The sequence below is a fragment of the Pteropus alecto genome, unplaced genomic scaffold (assembly GCF_000325575.1).
Source record: "Pteropus alecto unplaced genomic scaffold, ASM32557v1 scaffold287, whole genome shotgun sequence".
Classification (NCBI taxonomy): domain Eukaryota; kingdom Metazoa; phylum Chordata; class Mammalia; order Chiroptera; family Pteropodidae; genus Pteropus; species Pteropus alecto.
The window spans coordinates 1076839-1100960 of record NW_006439718.1 but is presented as its reverse complement, the minus strand read 5'-3'; the positions used below and the strand labels follow the sequence as shown (position 1 = coordinate 1100960).

Genomic DNA, 24122 nt, shown 5'->3' with positions numbered 1-24122 from the left:
GGTTCTAGACTTTAGATAACATTTGGTTTAGGGGTCAAATATTTTTATCTATCAATTGGATACTTAAGGTGAGTATGGTGGTTGGTCTTTAAAGTTGTCCCCCAACAATTCCCTCTCTCTTATACACACATGCCACCCACACATTAGTAGGGAAGGCATATATCCCTTACTACTGAGTCTAAGCTAAACCTGTGACTCGCTTTGATCAATAGAATGCTGTGGAAGCAATGCTGGCTTGTTTCAGACCTAAGCTTTCAGAGGGCCCAGAAGCTTTTGCTTTTGTGCCTTTGGAAGCCCTGAGCTGCTATGTGGACTGTTAGAGAAGCCACTGTTAGAGGTCAAATGGAGAGGTCTATATGAAGGAGAACTCAGAATCCTACCAACAGTTCAAATCAAGGCCCCAGACATCTGACCCCGCTGAGCCAGCCTAGGAGCCTCATGCCATTTGAGCAGACTTGTAAGATGCCAGTTTTATGAGTAAAGAACCCAACTTGATGCTTCAGCCCAGCCAATACCTTGTGGAGCAGAGACGAGCTGTCCCTGCTGTGCCTGTCTAAACTGACTCACAGAAACATGAGAAAGAATGACTGGTCATTGTTAACTTGGCAATAGTTTGTTACATAGCAATGGATAACTAAAGTAGTAATCTAACCCATTTCATTTCCTTCTAGTGCTTTTCTATAAATGTTGAAAAATATAAAGAACACTCAATTTACTATTAGATGTATCCCCGTTCATTGGTTTAAAACATCACTTTCCAGCAGAAGACCAGGAACCAGAAAAAAGATTTCAGTTACAACGGAACATGTAGACATGGGATCAGTTAGTCTTTTTTTCACTTCTGTACCAAATACTATAGGATTTCCTTAATGAAAACAGTTCTCTGGGGGGATAGTGTAAAAGGGGGAAGAGATTAAGAAGTACAAATTGTCAGTTATAAATATAGTCATAGGAATGTAAAGTACAGGAAATATAATCAATAATATTGGAATAACTGTATGGTGTCAGGTAGGTACTAGAATTATCAGGGTGATCACTTCATAAAGTATATAAATGTCTAATCATGATGTTGTACACCTGAAACTAATATAATATTGAATGTCAACTAATTGAAAAATTTTTTAAATTAAAAAGAAAGAGAACAGTTCCCTTCCCTTTTTTTTTTTTCTCCTCCACTCCACTTTTGCTGATTTCAGAGGATTTGCAATATTTTTACTAGGTCATTGTCATTTTTAGGCTGTGACTAATAATTCCACTAGTTGTCATTTCTTCCTAAAACATATCACCTCCTTTTTAACTCTCAGACAAAGCAGAGCTGGACCCATGTCTCTACATTCCCATTCTCTCTATAGAAACCACTGCTATGCAGGGGAAAGACCAGATCTGCCACCAGATAGGACCATATTTAACACGAGATTCACTAACTGAGAATCTTTAAAACCCATTTAAATTATCTGAGCCTCCATTGTCCCACTGGTTAAAATGGAGACAGTAATACTCCCCCCAAAATTACTATGAGAATAAACAGTGAAAGAGCCCAGCACCGTGTCTGGTACATAGTAGCTGCTCAATTCAGATGAGATCGGGCACATTCACGGTGTTATGGCCATAGAGTAGATGCTCAGTTCAATTCATTTCCTTTCATCTGCTCTTGATAAATCTAAAATGTGTATTTTCCAGGTCTTCCTCAATAACTCTGGTTTCTTTCTCAGAACTTCTAAAGTACTTATTCTCCAAGTTGAGAGTACTCTCTCAGGATTTGCCTAATTCTGTTACTCAATGCTGTCACCCATACAAGTTTTCCTCCCTGCAATGGAGCCTTAGTTCTGCCAGGACAGAAACCTAAGTCACCCTCTTTCCACTCCCTGTACCCCACTAATTTTAGGGTCTTGTGATTCTATGTCTGAATGGGTCTCTTGACTCCTTTCTTTTCACACTTTCCAGCAAACACCCTAATCAAGTTACACCCACATGTAACTTGGACTGTAGACAGGGTTTCCTAACTGCTGTACCCTTACCTCTTCCAGATGGCCTCATTCCCAGGTCATCCTCCATGCAACACCCATAGAGATATTTTTAGTACAAAAAAATCTGAGAGTGTCATCTTCCACTTACTTGAGAGAGGTGGCTTGTTACCCTGGAGAAAAAACACCACACTGTGGCAGGGCTCCAGCCTTTCTATGTCTGCCCTACCTTGCATATTTTCTTCTCTGTCCCTTGGCTTTCCTTGGCTCTAGCCACCAGCAGCAGAATCCTTCCCACCTGGTTAATTTTCACTCATCTTTGAGGGCTCTGCTTAAATGTCACCATCTAAAAGATGGCTTGCCTGACCTCCACCCCTTCATTTGAATTACATTTAATTAAGTCTTTCTTCCACCCTATTCTTTCTATTCTCTCTCAGCACTGTTTTTCCCCCTTAATATCACTTGTCACAATCTGTAATTGGATATTCATTGTGAGCTTACTTATTCAGTATGTCAGCATGTATCCACCTCCCAGTCCCCACTGCAGATGCAGGCCCCATGGGCAGCGTTCATCTTGTTTAGCCCTGCATGACTTGCACAGAGCATCAAGTCAGTATTTCAACCAGAACCCATGGGATAGATGACTACATGGGCAGTGAAGAATTTTTAGCTTTGCCACTTCCCAGTGCTGGCCTTAGCACCAGGATTTGCCTCATGAGGGTTAAAAATCATTTTGGTTGTTTTTTGTTTAGCTGTTGTTTATAGAAGGTCACTTCACCAACAGAGGTAATCTATTTTGAATAGCTTTGAAAGGTGGACAGAACTCAATCAAGGGTTCCAAACACATTGACATTCCCCTTCACAAGAGATCTTCTATTAATACAAAGCACTGAGGACAAAGGCAAAAAGGGAAACCAAGTCACTGGCTTCAAAGATCAGTCATGTGAAAAAGGAAAATATATATGTTCATCAACAGGTACCTGGGGGTGATCTTCATGGTACAACCGAGGCAGCAGCCTCACCATGATGCACAGGACCCCGGGGTGCATGATCACAGCATCGCTTTCATCTGTCCTGTAAAGAGAAGGGAAGCAGGACATCAATCTTGAGACTCCTACTCTCTTCTGTTTTTCATTGAACTTTGTGGATCTTTCTAAAACAGGCCACAATATACCACTTAAGTCCACCACTTAGTATTTAATTTTCCTCACCTGTACAACAGAGCTAACAATACTATACTTTCCTCACAGAGGTATAAAATAATGCTTTTGTGCAGTAAGGCATAACATCTGGCACATAGTTGGTGCTCAATGGCATTCAATTCCCTGGTCCTCGCCCCTTCTTTCTAGATATGTAAGTGATGACAAAGCTCTCATTTTATGTTAAATACACACACACACACACACACACACACATACACACACACACACAGGCTTCTAGATCCATTCTAGAAGGGTGTAAGCACACTCTACTCTTTCCTATCCAATAAATGCAACTAAAAATCCAGATAGAATACATAAGTAGCTCCCTGAGGACTCTGAAAAGTAAATGATAGCAGAGAAAGAAACCAAACTCAAAGTATCATATAACTGGCAATGAGTTCTCTAGGGCTCCCCTCTCTGCATCTTCTGGTATGGGCTCAAAGGGAGCCTGAAATCTAAAACTATGTACCAGGTGTAAACAAGGCAAACAGAGCTACAAGAGAAAGCTTCTGTTTTTGGTCTAAGGGGCAGGAAAAGAGGTTCCTACAAGTCATAGATCATGGAGGAGAACTGCCTGGTATTTTCTGCATTAGGCTTCTCCATTCTTGCTCACTCTGTCCTCCTGGCAACCTCATAACAGAAGCTGAGGCCAGGCATGCATCTGAAACTCACAGGAAGGAGATTCTTTCTCTCTGACCAGATGAACTGTGGTCCCAAAAGTGTAGGCAAAGTCCCATTGCTTTTTTCTCTCTTTTTCCTCTGCCTGCTTGGTCCCAGAAACAGGCTCAATTGTGGGAAATGTGTGGCAGAGCAGAGAAACAAAAGCCATGTCTTTCTAGACAGAAGAGAAGGAAGGGGTCCCTAAGAACCAGAAAGTGTTGGGGAGATGATGATGAGAAAGAAGCTTAAGAAAGTGAGACAATTAAGTTGTGTATAAAACTCTGGGTTCAATTCTGAGCTGCACATGTGTGGATTTGATCCTAAACCACATTCCAAAGGCTTTGAGATCTGAACTTGGCAGTAGACCACCACCCAAGATGGGCTACTGTATGGGGACAGATCAAAAAACCTTGTGAAGTCCTTGAAAACTAAACTAATACAGAAGGTGGGTGAGAATGTGTGGCCTGAACTCTAACTAAGCCTATTTCCTTCTAAAACAAAATAATCAACATTCTCCAGAAGATGTTAGCAAGAGCCAGAGTTTATAACATTCAAGATGTCCAGGATACAATCTGAAGCTACTCAGCCCGGAATGAACCAGGGAAATCTCAATATCTCACCCAGAAAAAAAAAACAATTAACAGATGCCAAGTCTGAGAAGACACAGATATTGAATTATCAGACAAAAATTTTAAAGCAGCTATTATTAACCAAACTCCAAGTAGTAAGTGTCAATACATTTGAAATCAATGAAAAACTAGAGTGTCAGTAAAGAAATGGAATCAATAAAAAGAATCAAATAGAAATTCAAGAACTGAAAAATACAATAACTGAAATTTAAAAATTTTACTGAATGGAACAATAGATGAATGAGATGAGAGAGGGAAAAGTTCATGAATTTGAAGATAGATCAGTAGAAATTGCCCAATCTGAACAAAAAATTACAAAGACTCAATGTCACGCATTGCAGTACCAAAAGCTCTAACATTCCTTGTGTTTGAGTTCCAAAAAAAAAAAAAAAAGGAGAAAGACTACAGTGTAAAAATTTTTTAATTCAACCTGCTCACTCTGAGCACCAGTGCTGATTCGGCTGCACGCAGGAGTCACCAGGGACTTACAGGGAGACATTGTCAGAGTGAGGGCTTAGGTGAGACTCTCTGGGTACAGAAGTGCCAGCGGTATCTATTGTTCCTTGTTGAGCCCTTCCCCATCCCAGTGCACAGGACACAATGCCACCATAGCTGTGACATCATCAAACTGGATAACAGAGGTCACTCAGCCCAGAGAATTCCTTGAAACCTTGCCTCCCCCAACTCACAGCCCCACCAAGCCACATCTAGGTATATCCTCAGTGAGTCAGGTTCTCTTTGCTGAGCAGCACCTAGACTCACACTGGAGGCAGCTGGCCTCGGTTTCTGGTGTGGCCTTTTGAGGCAACCATAAGTACTGCCACTGGGGATTGCTTGCTGAAGCTTAACAGGTGACCCCGGAGGGGTAGAGGCTTGGGCTAAGTTTGGCCTGCAGCCGAACCCCTCTCAGGACTGTGCCACTGGACATCTACTTCACGAATCCACACTAATAAGACCAGGAGACTTAGGAGCTTGCTTAGTACATAGAAACAGACACAGAAAGGCAGCCAGACTGGGAAGACAAAGAAGCAGAAACCGTATGAGAGAACAGAACAGAGATCCAGATATAATGGAGATATAATCCAGATATAATCTAATAGATGCAGAGTTCAAAACACTGGTTATAAAGATGCTCAATGAAGTGTAGATAAATTCAGTGAGATAAAAAACATAAAAATGGAAATGGAAATTATAAAAGGGAATCAGTCTGAAATGAATAACACATTATCTGAGATGAGAAGTATAATAAACAAAGGAATAAACAAAGTGAATAAAGAAAAGGATCATATGCCCTATCAAGAGGACAAGAAAGCCAAGGACATGCAATCAGAATGGCAAGAGATAAGATACTAAGACTATAAAAAATAATTTAAGGAGCATATGGGACACTATTAAGGGTCCAAATATCCATCTGATCTGCATAACTGAAGATAATCAAGATGTTGAACAGCTGTTTGAAGAAATAATGTTGGAAAACTTACCTAACCTGGCGAAGAAAATGGACATAAAACCCCGGGAAGCTCAGAGAATTCCAAAAATCATGGATCCTAATAGATACATCATAATTAAAATGTCAAAGGTTAAATATAAAGAAAGAATATTAAAGCAGCAAGAAAAAAACAACAACAAATAATAATTACTTATAAGAGAACACCCATAAGGCTGAAAGCTGATTTCTCAAAAGAAACTATGTAGGACAGAAGGGCTTGACAAAAAAATATTCAACAAGATGAAGACTCAGGATCTACAACCAAGAATAATTTATCCAGCAAAGCTATCATTTAGAGTCGAAGGACAGATAAAGAGCTTCCCAGACAAAAATAAGCTAAAGGAATTTATCACCACCAAGCCAATATTATAGGAAATGTTGGAGGGGCTTCTTTAAGAAGAAAACACGTGTATCAAAAACAGGAATAAAGAATGGTAATCCAAAACAGAAAAAATTTTTTAATTCAATTAGTGCTAGCCATTATTTCTTCAAATACAATGAAATACATAACCTTAAATATTCAAGAAACTTAGCAAAACCCAAACAAAAACAAGAAAAAAATCCAGATACATCATAATCAACTGTCGAATCCTAACAACAATGAAAAAAGTCTTGAAAGCAGCCAGAGAAACAATACATTATACACAGGGAAAGAACAATTTGAATGACTGTGGATTTTCTCCTGAGAAATCAGAAGGCAGGGGAACAACATTTTTAAAGTGTTGAAAAGAATTCCATATCCAGCAAAAATATCCTTTAGGAATGTAGGCAAAACTACTACATTCTCAGATAAAGGAAAACAAAGATAATTTCTTTCATAAAATTTAATTTAAAAAATGATACTAAAAGAACTACTTCAGATGAGAAGAAAATAATAACAGAAGGAAATTTGATATTTCAGGAATGAAGAGAGAACAGAAATGGTAAATATTTGGATAAATATAACAGACTTTTTTTCCTCTTAAGTTCTTAAAATATGTATAATGGTTGAAAGCAAATTGTATTTGATGACAACTACAACAAAAATAGGAGAAGACAACGGCACATGCATAGATGTAAGGTTTCTATATTCTATTTGAAGAAGCAAAACATTAATTCTAAGTAGGCTGTTGAAAGTCAAGTATGTATATTGTAATCCTTAGAGCAAGTACTGAAAAGCTAAACAGAGACATAGTCAAAAATTCAATAGATAAATTCAAATGGAATATTAAAATACATTCAAATAATCCACAAATATGTAGGAAAGAAAAAGAGCAAAACAGAAAAGAGGGAACAAAGAGAAAACAAATAATAAGATAGTAGAACTAAATCTAAACACACTGAAAACTGCATTTTAAAAATGGTCTATCTACATATACCAATTAATAGACACATATTGTCAAAATGGAAAAAACAAAAGATCAAACTCTATGCCATCTGCAAGAAACCCACTTTATAATGATATAGATAGGTTAAAAGTAAAAGATTAGAAAAAAATTATACCATGCTAACACTAATCCAAAGAAAGTTGGTATGGCTCTATTAATCTTAGAGAAAGCAAACTTTGGAGCAAGGACTAGTGTCAGGAATAAACAGTGATGAAAGGAGGCACAATATCAAAATGTGTAAGCATTTTACAACAGAGCATCAGAATTCATAAAGAAAAATTGATACAAGTGAAAGGGAAAATGGGCAAATCCATAATTATAATTGGAGACTTCAACACTTCTCTCAGTAATCAATAGAAAAAAATGACAGAAAACGATCAAAGATAAAACTGAACAACACCATCAACCAACTGATAGAATTGACATTTATAGAAAACTCTACCCACCTACTGCAGAATACACAATCTTTTCATTTCCATAGAACATTTGTCAAATTAGGCTGTATTCTGAGTCATAAAACAAACCTTAAAACATTTCAAAGTAGAATCATACATCGTGTGTTCTATAATCATGAAGGAATTAAATTAAAAGCAAGTAATAGAAAAAAAAACCTAAAAATCCCCCAAGTACTTGGGAATTAAACAACATATTTCTTTTGTATCATGGTAAAATACACATAACAAAAAATTAGTATCTTAACCACTTTTAAGTGTACAATGCAGTAGTATTAAGTACTTTTATATTATAAACAACATTTCTAAATACCCTACGGGTCAAAAAAAGTTTCAAGAAAAATTTTTAAATGTTTTTAACTTAAATAAAAATGACATATGTCATAGAAAAAATTGTAAGATGCTGCTAAAGCAGTGCTTAGAGGAAAATTTATGGGTTGAAATGCTTACATTACAAAAGAGGAAAGGTCTCCAATTAAAAATCCAAGTTTCCACTTTTAGATATTATTCTTAAAAAGAGAAAAATAAGCCCAAAGCAAGAAGAAGAAATGTAATAATAAAGATAGCAAAAAAAAAGAAATTATTATGAAAAAACAGTAGAGAAAAAAAATTATGTAAAAATATAGTTCTTTGAAAACATTTTAAAAATGAAAAACCACTAGCTAAACTAACAAAAAAAAGGAAAAGACACAAATTATCAATACCAGGAATGAAACAGAATATCACTACACACTCCACAGTCATAAAAGGATAATAAGAAAATACTACAGATAACTCTATACACATAAATTCAACAACTTAGATGAAATGAACCAATTCCTTCAAAGCCACAAATTACCAAAATCAAGCAAGAAAAAATAACCGGAATGGTTTATAACTATTACAAAATCTGAATATGTAGTTAGAAACCTTCCCACGAAGAAAATTCCAGACTTAGATGTTTTCACTGGTGAATTCTACCTTACATCTAAAAGATAAATAACACCAATTCTACACAATTTCTTTCAAGAGTTACAAGAGAACAATTCCCAATGCATTCTATGATGCCAGAATTACCTTGACACCAAAGCAGACAAAGCCAGTAGAAGAAAAGAAAACTACTTGCCAACATCTCTTATGTAAAAGTTCTCAGTGAATTAGTAGGAAATCAAATATAACTATATAAAAAAATAAATAAGGCACTATGACCAATTGAGTTTGTTCCACAAATGCAAGGCTGATTCACTAATCAAAAAGAAATCTGTCATTGTAATCCATCAATTTAATAAACTAAAGAAGAAAAAGAAACACCTGACCATATGCAGAAAAAGCATTTGAAAAATTCAACACATATTCATGATAAACCGTCTCGGTAAACTAGAAATAGAAAGAATCACCTATAACCTGATAATTGGTACCTACAAAAAATTAGCTAATATAATATTTGATGGCAAAAGACTGAAGACTTTCTCTCCAAGTTTAAGACTAAGGAAAGGATGTCCACTCTTTATTCCCACTCAATATTACGCTAGAGCAACAGATTGGAAAAGAAGAAACTCACAAACTACATGATTGTCTACATAGAAAATCTCAAGCAATCTGTTTTTTAAAAAGCACCTAGAAGCAATAAGTAAAGTTAGTAAGGCCTCAGGATGCACAATTACATAAAAAATTAATCATATTCCTATATACTAGAAGTAAATAATTGGTAAAAATTTTTAAAACATCATTTAAAATAGTGTTCCAAAAAAGATTAAATACTCAGGTACAAATCTAAGAAAAATGTACTGGCTCCATACACTGAATACTACAGATCTTGATTTAAAAAAAAAAAATCACAGACCTATATAAATGGAAAAACATACGATGTTTGTGGATTGAAAGAGTCAATATAGCTCAGGTTTCAATTCTCCCTAAATTCACCTATATTTAATGCAATTTCAATCAAAATCACAGGATTTTTTATAGATATAGATAAGCCAATTATTAAATTTATATCTAATGGAACAGCCAAAGGCGAAGGAAATAAAATAACCAGAGCAATTTTGAAAAGGAAGAATAAGTTTGGATGACTCATATTAGTTGATTCTATGACTTATTATAAAGCTGCAGTCATGAAGACAGTATTAGTGAAGGACTAGATACACAGATCAATGGAACAGAATAGAGTCCATAAAAGACCTACCTAAATATGGTCAATTGAATTTTTACAAAGGAACAAAGACAATTCAATAGAAAAAGGGCAATATTTTCAACAAATGGCATAGGAAGAATTGAAAATCTGAATGCAAAAATATGAATCTCGACTTAAACTTCATATCTTTTATAGAAAGTAACTCAAAATGGATCATAGACCTATAAAACTTTTAAAAGAAAATGTCAGAGAAAATTTTCATGACCTTGGATTAGGCAAAGAGTTCCTAGATATGGCACAAGAAACCCAATAAAAGAAAAAAAGTATTCATCAAAATTAAAGAATTTTGATCTATGAAAAATACTTTAGAGATGAAAAGACAAGCTACAGACTGGGAAAAATTATTTGCCAAATATATGATGGAGTTTTACTGAGCAATAAAAATGTGTGAACTAATACAACAAACTGAATGAATATCAAAGTCCTGTGCTGAGTGAACAAAACTAACCTTAAAGATTACATACTGTATACTTGCATTATACAGTATTCTGGAAAAGACAAAACTGTAAGAATAAAATAGTGGTTGTCAGGGGTTGCGGTGGAGAAAGGGTTTCACTAAGAAGGGGCAAATTAGGAACAATTTCAAGTGATGGGATTGTTCTGTATCCTACTTGTGGTGGTGGTCACTTGATTCTACACATAAATTAAAACTCATAGAACTCTACCAAATAAAAGGGACTTTTAGTGTAAGTAAATTGAAAAAATAAAATAAAAATAAAAACAAACCAATAAAAATCATAAGGCTAATCCAAAATTACAAACTCTGATTTTCCAATATTCTGCCCATAGTGCTGCTCTCACAACCTATGGTGAGATTGTTATTAGCATCCTTATAGGTGCCAGGAGTGGTTCTAGCCTTTGGTCTTAATGTATTCAATTCAACTGAACAAATATCTATTGACTTAAATATTTTCCAGGCACTATTCAGGCACTTTGGACACATCTGTAAAGTAAACAAACTAAAACCCACACCCAGGACATGAGTGGAGAGGTGTATATAATAAAGGTAAACAGGTAAATTATACATAACAAAGTTATTATTGTTGTTATATAATATATAGCATTATAAATAGTATACTACATATTATTATATATAGAATAATACCTTGACATATAATAATGAATAAGTAATTTATATAGTATAAAGAAAGATAAGTGCTATTACAAGAAAAAATTAGATCAGCGAAAAGAATCAAGAGTACTAGGGTGAAGGAGGGAAGCAATTTGTAATTTCACTTTTGGTGGCAGTATTGTCCTCTTTGAGAAGGTGACATTTGTGTAAACTTGAAAGAGGAGATACAGATATTCTATGGAAATGAAACAACCAGTTCAAAAGACCCCAAAGTGAGAGTATGTCTAGTATGTGCAGGGAACAGCAAGGAAGTCTGTATTATTATTCTGATGCCAAAGCCATACAAAGTAATCTACAGACCAATATCCCTTATGGACATACATGCAAAAATCTTCAACGAAATACTAGCAAATCAAATCCTACAGCAAGTGGATTTTTCTCCGGATACAAGAGTGGTTCAGCATAAGAAAATCAATGAAATGCATCACATTAATAGGAGAAAAAATGATCACCACAATTGATGCAGAAAAAGCATTTGACAATACCCAACACCTTTTCAGCATATAAAAAAAAAACTCAGAAAATTAAGAATAGACAAGAACTTACTCAATATGACAAAGAGCATTTATGCAAATCCCACAGCTAACATAATAGTAAAAGCAGACCATCAAATTCTTATAAAATTTCAAGTGACTCTAAATAGCCAAAACAGTATTTAAAGAGGAGAATAAAGTTGGACAACTCATACATTCCAGGTTCAGAACTTACTACAAAGCTACAGCAATCAAAAATGTTGTACTGGCATGAAGAGACACATTTAGACCAATGGAATAAAATCGAGAGTCCAGAAATAAGCCCATACATCTACAGCCAATTAATCTTTAACAAGAGTGCTAAGACGATTCAATGGTGAAAGAATGACATCTTCAATACATGGTGCTGAGAAAAGTGGACATCTACACACAAAAGAATGACATTGAACCCTGGCCTCACACCATAAAATGGATAAATGACTTAAAATAGAAACTAAAACCATAAGACTTTTAGGTGAAAACATGGAGCTAAATCTTCATGACCTTGGATTTGGCAAGTGGGTTCTTACATATGACACCAAAAGCATGAACAACAAAAGAAAAAAAAGACTTCATCAATTTAATGGACTTCATCAATCTAAAAATTTTGTGCATCAAAGGACATTATTAAGAACGTGAAAGAACAATCCATGAAATGAGAGAAACTATTCACAAATCATGTCAGTCTAGTATCCATAGTATATTGAGAATTTCTAAACTCAACAAAAAAAGACAAATAATCCAATTTAAAAATGGGCAAAGAACTTGAATAAATATTTCTCTGAAGAACATAAACAAATGACCAGCAAGCATACAAAGATATTCAACATCAGTAGCCATTAGCAAATCAAAATTACAATGAGATACCACTTAACACCCACTAAAATTTCTATAATTTTTTAATGAAAAAATAACAAATGTTGGTAAGCATCTGGAAAAATTGGAACCCTTATTCATTGCTGGGGAGAATGTATAATTGGTTCAGCTGCTGTGGAAAACAGTTTAATGGTTCCTCAAAAAGTTAAACTTAGAATTATCATCTGACCCATCAATTTCACTATTAGGTATTTACCCAAAAGAACTGAAAGATACTCAAATAAATGCATGTTAATGGCAGCACTATTTACAATAGCCAAAAGGTGCAAACAACCCAAAAATCCATCAACAGATGAAAGGAAAAAGAAATTGTGATATAGCTTCTGGTCAAGACAGTGAAGTAGGAAAACACTGTGCTTTCCCCCTCTCACAGACACTTGAAAAGTACAACTACAAAAGAGCCATCATTGAGAGTCACCTAAAGTCTACCTGAACAGAAGTCCTACGACTGAAGACATACTCAAGACTGGTAGGAGGGACAGAGACACAGAATAGGCTGGTCTCACACCCACATGTGGCAGTTGAGAATCAGGAGGGATATCTTGGCTGCAGAGGTCTCCTTGGAGAAGCAAGGGTCTTGTGCTAGAAAGAGAAATCCCCACAAATTTTGGCTGTGAAAATCAGCAGAGATTGTGGCTAAAATGAAGGATAGCTGGAGTCACAGATGTTCCTCCTAAGGGGTCCTGCCCATGGATTTACTCACTGATGGACTCACTCGCTCTGAGCTCCAGTGCTGGAGCAGCAGCTTGAGAGGCATCAGGGATATACAGAGAGGAACTGAATTGTCTGGCTCCAGGGAAAGGGCTGAAGGGGCATCTTTCTCCTAGACGGAAGTGCTGGCAGAATCCATTGTTTCTTTTTTGAGTGCTACCCTCTCTAGATGTGCAGATGCAGGCAGCCATCATGTCCGAGTCTCCATCAACCTGGCTAACACTGGTCACCCAACCCTGGTGATTGCCTGACACCTCACCCCACCCAATGCACAAGCCTACTCAAGCCACTTCTGGTGGCTTTTCCATACAAATGGTCAGTCTTGGCTCATGATGCAGACTTTCTTAAAATCTCTCAAATGTTCACAAAACCCAAACAAGCAGCACCTGGCCTCAGTATGCCCTGGACCTCTTGCTGAGTAGCAAGAGTACCAAGTCCAGCACTAAGCACTAGCCTGCCTCAGTTTGCATCTTGGCCTCTTGAGGCACCTCTAAGCCCAGCATGGTTAGCAGTCATCTTTGGATTTCCTGGTGCCAAAAAGCTTGGGGACCACTAGCTAGCCCTGGAGGTGTGGGTATATGGCATTGTTTGTACCCAAGCTACTGTGAAAAAAGCAAAAGGTTCAAGAGAGCATAACTAGGTTGCTGAATGTCATTCAAACTCAGAGAAATTTCCAGGCCTGGGAGACCCCATCGTTTCTCTGTCCACTGCTGCCTCCAGGTTTCTGCTCACCACTTCAGTAAGCAGTCCTGTCAGCACACAAGCTAATAGGAAGAAACCATGCCCCAACTCTGCTTCTCAGAGGCTAGTGTGAAGTTGACTAATCTACATGTCAGTAGTGGGCAAGGCTGAGCACAAGTTCCCCCATTCCCAGCCCACTGGCCTTCCTTTTACCCCATTCTCTCAGAATAGGCCAGGTTTCACTTCTTCTCTAATGATTAGGGAAGGTCAAGGATGATGCATGTCCTTTAACGAAAAAAAAAATGCTTTATTTATGAAATCTGACTCTTATACATTTAAAAAATTCTCATTGTGAAACCAGAATGACGTCTGACCCAAGAGTTATCTGTAAAGAATCAGGAACCCCCATATACTGCTGCTGGGAACGTAAATTGATACAGCAACTATGGAAAACAGTATGAGGTTTCTCAAAAAATTAAGAATAGAATTGCGTTATGACCCCACAATCTCTTTTCTTGGTGTCTACCCAAAAATATTGAAAACATTTATCTGTAAAGATATATGTAGCCCTATGTTCATTGCAGCATTATGCACAATGACCAAGACAGGGAAACAACTAAAGTGTCCTTCAATAGGCAATTAGATAAAGATGTGGTACATATATGCAATGGAATATTACTCAACCATAAGAAAAAATGAAGTATTCCCATATGAGACAACATGGGTGGATCTTGAGAAAATCATGCTAATAAGTCAGATGGAAAAAGTCAAGATCCATATAATTTCACTTATATGTGGGATATAAAATTGAAAGCAACAAAAGAACAAGACAAACTGACAAAAACTCATAGACACAGACAACAGTATAGTGGCTACCAGAGGGAAAGGGGGAAAGAAGGTAGAAAGAAAGAAAAGAAAACTGGTGTTGATGCCATATATATGTTAGAAACCAAACTTTAAACTGCAGGCTACTGTGTTAGAGCATTTGGCAAATCTCCATTATTGTAGAAGTATCTAGAAAAAGCGAATTGTACACTTGAAACCTGTATAATTTTATTAAGTAATGTCACCCCAATTTAAAAAAAAATTGATGAAAGACACACACACACACACACACACACACACACACTCTGAGGCTTTGGAGGTAAATCTGGGTTCATAGCCTGGCTCTATTACTTACTAAATGTGTGACCTATCGGCCATGTTATTTATTCTTTCTCAGCCTCAATTTCTTTATTGGTAATATTGTAGATTTGGGAGGAAATTAAATGAAAATATGTACTTGGTTTTCAGCCCCAGAGACTTTCAAGAAATGACTTGCTATTCATCACCCAGTACCACTTCTAAATGTCTCTGGTGCTGACAAACGCTTCCTAGAGGACCTGGTAGAACAGGTTGAACAAAATTCAACACGGAGATCTCAAGTTAACCTGCATATATCCCAGTGGCCAAGGCAGAGGCTTTCTCAGGAAACATCCTTGGAATAGAGATTAGGAAACTTCAAAAAGGGAATTCTCCCCAGTACAAAGCAAGAAGAGAAAGATTCGACTCACAAAGGGTAGCTACAGCTTCACTGAGTTCTTACTCATGTCTGTAGAAAAGCAAGCTGCCCAGAGTGAGGGTGGGCTGCATGTAGCCTAGAAAAAGGAAAGTCGTGAAGCAAGACTCACAGTTAAAAATCACAAACCACAAAATAAAAAATAAAAAATAAAAAAACAAGGAACCATCAGTAACAGCCACAGAAACAACAGATTGGAGAATCAGAATCTCAAAAGACACAGAAAAAAATAATTATGATTTGTATGTTTGAAGAAATAAAGAAGAGAGAAACACAGGCAAGGAAAAGAGCTATAAAATCATCAAAATTATTTGAAAAAGAATGAAACAGTATATCTAGAGATATGATCACTGAAATTAAAATTCAAAAACCTAAATAGCTGAATTAAATGCCCAGCTAATAGGAAATTAAATGACTTGGCAGAGAGATCAAAAGAAATTGTACAGAACATAGCACAGAGAAAAGACGTGGAAAATGTGAAAGAGAAATAGAAGACATAATAAAATAAAAGACAGAATAAAAAAGTAAAGCACACATATCATTGGAGTTCCAGAAAAACATAATAGAAAAAATATAGGGAAGAGGTAGTAAATTAAGGAGAATATCCAGAATTGAAGAAAGATACCAACTATTAGGTTCAGGAATCCCAATGAATTTCAAGCAGAATAAAATTTTTTTTAAATAATCCAAATTAAGACTCATTATAATAAAACTATAGAACGATAATCATAAAAAGTCTTAAAAACAGCCTGAGAAAAATGACAGACTACCTTCAAAAGAAGAACAATGAAAATACAGTTAATTTCCCAGTGGCAACAATGGAAGCTTTTTGCTACCATTCCATTCTGTGAGAAAATAACTGTTAACCAAAATGTATACCCAGAAAAACTATCTTTCAGTAATTAGGAAGAAAGTAGACACTGTCGGACAAAAACCAAGAGAGTTTGTCACAAACAGACCCTCACTAAAGATCTAACACATATATTTCTGGCAGATAGGAAAATAATCCCAGATGGAAAGATATAAATGCAAGAATGGTGAGCACAGATATTGAAAAATACGTAGGTAAATCTAAATAAACATTGTTTAAAACAACAATAATAAATTCCTTATTGAATAGATTAACTAAAATCTGATAGAATTAAAATATTGGGGAACAGTAATATATATATTAGGAAACAGTAATGATATTAAATGCCTAAGATCATTACATGTTAATTAGAAGGAAGATAAATATAAACAGTAGCAGTGCACACTAGTTAAACATTATGAGGATGCCCGTTAAATTATTTTAAGGTAACCACTAAAAGACTAATCAGAGAGTGTAAGTCCAAACTAGTAGATAAAAAAAATTTTTTAAAAATCAATTCAAAAAAGGCAAGGATTAAAAAAAGGTTAAAAGGGAAAGTAAGACACATAGAAAATGTAAAATAGCAAAGTATATATCATTACAAATATATTAATAATTATATAAAATGTAAACAAAGCACATGCTCCAGTAAAATAACAAAAAACACTAGTTTAGAAAACAAATAAAACAAAACAAAAATAGCTCTTTACTGTTTACAAGAGAAACGCCTAAAACCTAAGGACACAGACAGCTTAAAACAAATGAATAAAAAAATTCCAGGCATGTGCTGACCCAGAAAAAGCTAGTGTAGCCCTATTATTATTAGACATAAGTGTTATGGCATAATGTGCTGTTGGACATAAAGTTCATCACATAATAAAAATTTTTATTCCACTAGATGATGGAAAAATTATAAATATGTGTGATTCTAATAGCTTCAGATATATGTAAGGCAAAAATTAACAGAAATTGACAAATCTACCATTAAAATGGAAGATATTTAACGTACCTTAGTAACCGATATGCCAACCAAATTAAGAATCTTAAAATTTGAATATGACAATTGACAAATTTGATCTAAAGGATATAAATATAACAATAAATATAACAAATGGAAAATATGAATTCTTTTTAAACACACATGGAATATTTATGAAAATTTACCACATTGAATCACCAAATCAAGCTCAATGAATTTAAAAAAAAATTAGCACTATGCAGTCCACCTTCTCTGATGATGATAAAATTAGAAGTCAATAACAAAAGTGACCAAAAATACTCTGTAACTCTGGAAATTTGTAATTCAAGCAAGATTTAAGAGTAAAACTATAAGTCATAAAGGAAATCAGGAAGTAGTGCTAAATTATATTAAAAGTACAACATAAAAAAAAAAACTTGTGTGATACAGCTAAAGTAGTCATTACAGAGAAATTTATGTTAAAAAAAAAGACTGAAAATTAGTCTCCTAATAATTAAATTAAGAAAAAGAATATCAGAATAAACTCAGAGAAAGTAGAAGGAAATAATAACAAATTTAAAAAAAGAAAATTTATGTATGAGAGACAGGAAAAGCTAACAGCTGGTTCATAGAACACGTAATAAACCTCTGGGGGACAAAGAAGAGAGAACACAAATGATAATGTTAGGGAAAAAAGTTAAAAGGATATTGTAAATAGCCTTATGCCAATAAATTAAAACTTAAATAAAATGGGAAAATAAACTTCAAAAATATCTTACTAAGAATGATTCAAGAATAAACAGGAATTTCTCCTTACAAGAATAAATCTCACAAGAAAACATCAGGCTCATGAGGTTTTACTGGCAAGTTCTAGCACATTGTTAACAAAAGAAGGAAAACTGCTCAACTCATGCTATGAGGCTAGCATAAATTTTATAGTAAAAATAGTCAAAAAAAGAGTGTGAAAAGCCAAATTTTCTCATGAACAAAAATTCTTTTAAAAAATTAGCAAATCAAATCTAGCAATAATTATATCATGAGCAAATTGTGCAGGGGCTGAATGCAAAATTAGAAAACCAATTAATTTACCAGATTAACCAATCAAACAAAACAATCATATGATTATCGCAGTAGTTAATTTGACATCCATCCCCCTCCCCACCAACTCCTAACATTGAAGTCTGGCCAACAGGGACTCTCTTTGGATAAAAATGTGTAATATCTTTCAAAAGAGCGCTCTGTAGTATGAAAGGCAAGATGACATAGAGAAGTGGTAGACAATGTTAATTCATGTTTTGTTATTGTTGCTTTAGAGGAATGAAAAAAGATACCAATTGTTTTGTTCTTTCATTTTTCCCCACCAGCTCTAAGGGGCATGGAAGGTTGGAGGGTGGTTCTTTGAGCTCTCTTGTTTTAGTGGAATTCTGTATTACAGGAATGAAAATAAAAAATAGTTTAGGAAAGACTGAGCTCATTGAGGAGATTGGCCTACAGAAGTAAGAGGAGCCACTGTCCTTGCTAGGGAAAGTGGAAGCAGTAAAAAAGAACAGAAAGAGTCCCATGATTGGGAAGGACACTATGATTTGTGTCCTGTAAGTTAAAGGGCTTTCCATCTCCTGGCAGTGCCCCGGGGTGGAGGATAGAGCAGAATAGATAAGGCAAAGGCTCCCTGCCTATACCAAGGATACCTGGCACAGGCATCAAGGCTCCCAGGAGCAGCAAAGATGCCAAAGGAGAATATGAATCTACCTACAGAGTTCTGCTCTGAATTTCCAAGATCACTAAGCTTCCCTGGTTCTTAGTGACCCAACAGCATTCCTCACCCCTGTATTAACTCAGACTGGTTTTCTGTCAATGCCCAGGGTACAGGAATTTGGAGTCAACTTGATTTAAAGAAAATAAAGTCATCTGACATTTCTGCATATCTGGCTTACTGCACATGTGTAGGATGGTTAGGTAGGAAATGAGAGACAGACATACACTGATGACCCAAATGCAGAAGCAGGCAGCAGAACTCTACCTCTCCTCCAGATCTGGCCACTGCTCAAAGTTGCCTTTGGGGTCACTGCTAGCTTCTTCCACCTGGGCATCCACAACTGCTTCTTGTCTGGCCCTCAGGGACTCCTTCAGGTCCCTGCGCAGGTGGAGGGTGCCACTGACCATGTTGTCCAGAAAGCTGAGGATCTGGAGGCAGCTCTGTATCTTGGGTGGGAATGAACTGGCAGAGGAAAAAGCCGTACTCAGTAAATCAGCAAATGGCCTGGCCTTTTTGTCTTCCCAGGAGTTCACAGGGGCTCCCTCTTCCTCCAGGGCCCCAAAACAGCCTAACGAGCAGAGGTCCTCAGCCAGCTTCTCAAAGAGCCCATTTCTCCTGAAGAAGTCACCATTGACAGGATCCAGGTGCAGAGCTGCAGACACAGCACAGAGGGTGTGCAGGACCAGGTCCAGGGTCTGGCAGGGGGTCACCGCCCCCCACATCTGCAGGGGGGGATCCTGGAGAGATCCCTCCAAATCAGAGAGCAGGGACAGCAGCCCATTGAACCCACTGGAGATTCTGAAAGCAGCACGGCCTTTGGGGTTCTCCAGGATCCGGAGTAGAGACTGAAACACCAATGAGATAAAAAATGAGTAAAGCCTAGGAGGCAGGTCTTTAACACTGAGCTCCTGCACATCCCTGCCAAAGCACTGAAGGCGCTCTTCCCTGCTCAACACCACAGAAACAGCTGGCTACCTGAAGAACAATTCTGAAACATTGAAAGTTCAATACTGTTCCTCCTAATGTTAATTTTAGGTTGCCTTTCAGAGTCTTCTTTAAAATGGCTGCTCTTGAAGAGTATGCTAATTTATAGATTTGATTTATTGTCCCGTATCTTTACTTACATACATCTCCCTCCAGAAAGCTTTCCCTGACCCCTAGCTCATACTCATTCCAGGCTGAGTGCTCACAGAAACCCCTCTTATTCCCTGATCAAAACTCTTATCACACTGTATTGAAGTTGCTTGAAAATTGTCTCAACCTTCCACCAGATTGAGCACCATGCAATGAGGCTTACTCATCGCAGTGGAATATAGCATGTACTCAATAGATATTCACTACATGAATGGAATAAACCATTTCTCATATTGCAAATGAGACTCACAGTGAAATCTATATAAAGTAGGCTATTATTATTTATCTCTCTCTCTGTGCAAGCATGGGTACTTCTATTAAATGAGCAAAGATAGTAAAATTAATCTACCTAAAATCTGATGTGAACATGTGAGGGAATCAAGGTAGAGAAGAGAAACCTTTAATGGAAGGAAACCCATAGGTATAGCATATAAGAGACCATGTGTGGAGTTTAGGCTATAACACACACACACAGTAGAATCTACCTTCTCTGGATTGCTGAGATTTTTACTGAACAGCCAAACTTTTCATTCCTTCTAAAATTAAACATTTATAAAGCACTTAAGATGTGCCATTCATTGAGCCCAGTGGATAGTATACAATAGGTATTCAATAAATGTTTTGGAAGGAAGGAAGTACTGCATTTCAGAAGTTCTCATTCTAAGCTAAAGCTTTACCCTTAAAAGTAAAGCATGTATCGATGATTTTAGATAAATATCAAAAATCTCTAGCTTTTGATATTTAGTTACTTACTATTCACAAAAACTGTATGGGACTCCATCTAAGACCCAGGCACTTTATGCATGTTTCCTAAAGTGTGGCCAGTCCATGTGGTTTTGGCTCCAGGGGGAGATTTGAACTGTTTTGTCCTTTCAGATACTTAACGCTCTAGTGACACAGAGAAGACAATTGTCTACGCATGCACAACATAGAGTCAGCTCCAGGATGCTTGAAACAAGGTTCAAAGAGAAAAAATAAATTCCAATTTGGAGGGAGGGGGTGATGTCGTGTCTTAAATACATAGTTTAAGATGACAATCTATAGCGTGATGCATGAAAGTTAATGGACAAAGAGAAAACTGGTAAGTCAGGTTTAAAAAATAAATGAATAAAAGAGGAAAGATTTTAAAAACTTCCATATAGAGAAAGTCAAATAGAAACTCAGTCAAGTTTCAGGTAACTATGAACTATGAAGTCATGTACCTTTTGGCGGGGGGGAAAGGTAATTTTCCAGTTCTATTGCTAAAATGCTGGCAATTCTAACCTAACACTAGTGTTTATCTGAAACAATATAATGTGTGCTCCTAATACCCAAATTTTGTTATCTACTATTATATTCTCTACATGAAACCTGAGCTGCTTGGTGGCCAGTCAATCCCATGTTTGAGTAGGAGAACACAAATTAGGCCAGGACTGAGTGAACACACACAAGCAAGGACTCTCAAAGATGACAAAATAATGACCAAGGAGTTGCTGTAAGGGTATCCACTGCCCCATCAGTGACATTTTGAGAAATTAAAAAACAAAACAAGGCAAAGATTTTAGTAACTAGGAGAATCCACAAAAGGCCAAAGTCCACAATTATGTTCAAAATGGACAAATAATAATACAGAGTGAGTTAGAAAAATTCATCCTCGCCAATATGTGTTAATTGATTTTTCCTGGTAATAGAAAAAGAAAATGCATGACTTATGGTGGTAAGATCAATGATTACCCACCACAGCTCAGGGACATGACTATGGAGAAATTGAATTGTCATTTTGTTCTTTGAAAGAATCTCAATGTCAAGGCCACTTACTAATAAGGGATAAAATCAGAGTTGTGGAATATACTTTAGGAAATGGGCTTTCCAGACTGCCAGAAATATAGATGCAAAAACAAAATATTAAGGACTAGACAATGACACCTGCTTTCTCCTGCCAGATGAGAACATGGCCTAACTACTTCTGAATTTGGCTCAAAACCAGGAAAGGTTAATATTTGTAGACATGTCTTTAAAGAGAAGCATTTAAATTGTTAAAGCAGGTTCTCCAGACTAGTGATCCTCAGTGAATGTAAAAGCAATAGCATGGCAACACTGAGCTTTCTACACTAGGCAATATCTTTCTCTGTGTAGCAGTATCACACAGTGATAGTAGTTGCCTGCTCCTATCATCTATCCTGGGGACACCGGGGTCAGAAAAGGCTATAGGTATATGCTGTCTGTGCCTGCCTTGTGTGAGAAACTCACTCCTCACAATATTATTCCTTCAATGGAATTAGAAACATACTCTAACCTTGAAGTATGTGAGATTGTGCTTTCTTTCTGCCAACTGACAATCCACAGGCAAGGCTGAACACTGGTGTGTGTTATAGCATGCACGGTATTGTCTGAACCTGACCTTGTGCCTAGTCACATGACTCATGCCATGAAAAATAAATCATGAAGACATCAGGAAATCTTATGCTCTAGGATGTTAAACAATCCAAATTTATGCGAATGCTTTCAGTGGCTCCTAAAACCACTAGGGGTTGTTTAAGACAAATAGTATGAATGAAGCACTTCTGTTTATCACATAACAAAACGAATAACAAAAATTGAGAATAATTAAAGAATAAAACTGATCAAATTATAGACTATTGTCTGAGCTCTGGATGGCCATTAAAAACCCTTCTTCCCTCAAGACACCACCTTCCGATTATCCAAGTTGACAACAGATATTGCTTGAAAGGACTCCATCATTCAAAGTGTTGAGAACAGATATTTTAAAAAGAGAAGCAACCCAATAATAATCCTCTTTACGATCTGTGTCTCTCAGAGGGTCTGTTCCCTGTAATTTCTAAATGGCTCTTTTCTCCTCCTGTTGGGAGGGAGCAAGAGAAAGAGATGGCTGTCCTTAATTGTTGCTTAGTTTGATTTATTAAATTCAGAGTCATTATCTAAAATGGGGGTAATCTCATTAGGACTTAGACTGCTCTATTATTTCTTGGGATGGGGTTAATTTCATATTTGCAGAGTCATAAAATAAAGAGTTCGAAATCCAATTACAAAGGCTTAATTTCATAGCAACTAAAGAGAAACATTTCTATCATAAAGAAAAATAAATATTGCGATACTTCAGGAAACGATTTGTCAGGAACTCGGGGCCTAGGAGGAGGGTCTCTATTACTGTCATTCAACTTTGCATGATAATGCATCACCTAGGCTGGCTAGTCTTTGGAAAGGAGTAAATTTAATGAGATAAAGTCAAAGTAATCAGGCTAGGGTTGACACATTTCAAGAAAGGTCAGTGTTAAGCACATTTTCTCCTCCTTAACTCAGTTACCATGTCATCGTCTCTGAGTTAGTATTCCTCCAGCTTGAATCTATAAAATGAATGTCTGCAGCAAAGCGCTAACTATGTTAGGACTAACAGGATTTATTTCACATTCTATTATTTGTTATTCCTCATAATTTTCCATGTGTCATACTGGAAGACGGGTGAGGTAATACAATTAAGCTCAGAGTTGAGCAGCTTAATGTATATTAGCAAATCAATCTGAATTTGCACATAACCCAATCATGGTCCCACTGGCTGTGGAGAGGAAATTCATTTGCTTACATTATTCTTTAACTCAGTTATCATTTGCAGAATTAGATGGTGAAGTCACATGTGCTTCTGTATTGGTATGGAATTGCCTCTGGATTTTGGAAACAATTGCCCTAAATTGGGTGTTTCTGGTGAAATTTTCTCAAGAGAAGCTGGCCGATTCTGCCTCAGAAAGGGAAGTGAGGGCGACACCATGATGTGAATGCACTTCAGAAATGGTAAACCTTTATTGGGGGGCAGAGGGTACTGTTTTTGTGGTTCCCCCATTCCATGACTTTCCCCTCATCTTACATCCTGACCCACTTTGCAGACAGTGTTTCAGACAAATTTCACTCTCGACTTCTAAAAAAGGAGATCCAACCAGAAAGAGCTAATTTTACATCTTTGTTACTAAAGCTCCAAGATGATTTAGAAGAAACGCAGATCCCACATCAGACTGCAGCAAATGTT

At 36.5% G+C, this 24122-nt stretch overlaps 1 protein-coding gene across 1 annotated transcript in view; it reads right to left on the bottom strand.

The window, feature by feature from the left end:
• WDFY4 (WDFY family member 4) overlaps window positions 1-24122 on the bottom strand; it is a 265837-nt gene that overhangs the window by 211837 nt on the left and 29878 nt on the right. Inside the window, exons 12-13 of the mRNA XM_025050333.1 lie at window positions 19235-19815; window positions 2945-3038 (exon numbers count right to left, since the gene is read on the bottom strand). Of these exons, the coding sequence (XP_024906101.1) occupies window positions 2945-3038; window positions 19235-19815 (675 nt within the window). The remainder of the gene's footprint in view (window positions 1-2944; window positions 3039-19234; window positions 19816-24122) is intronic.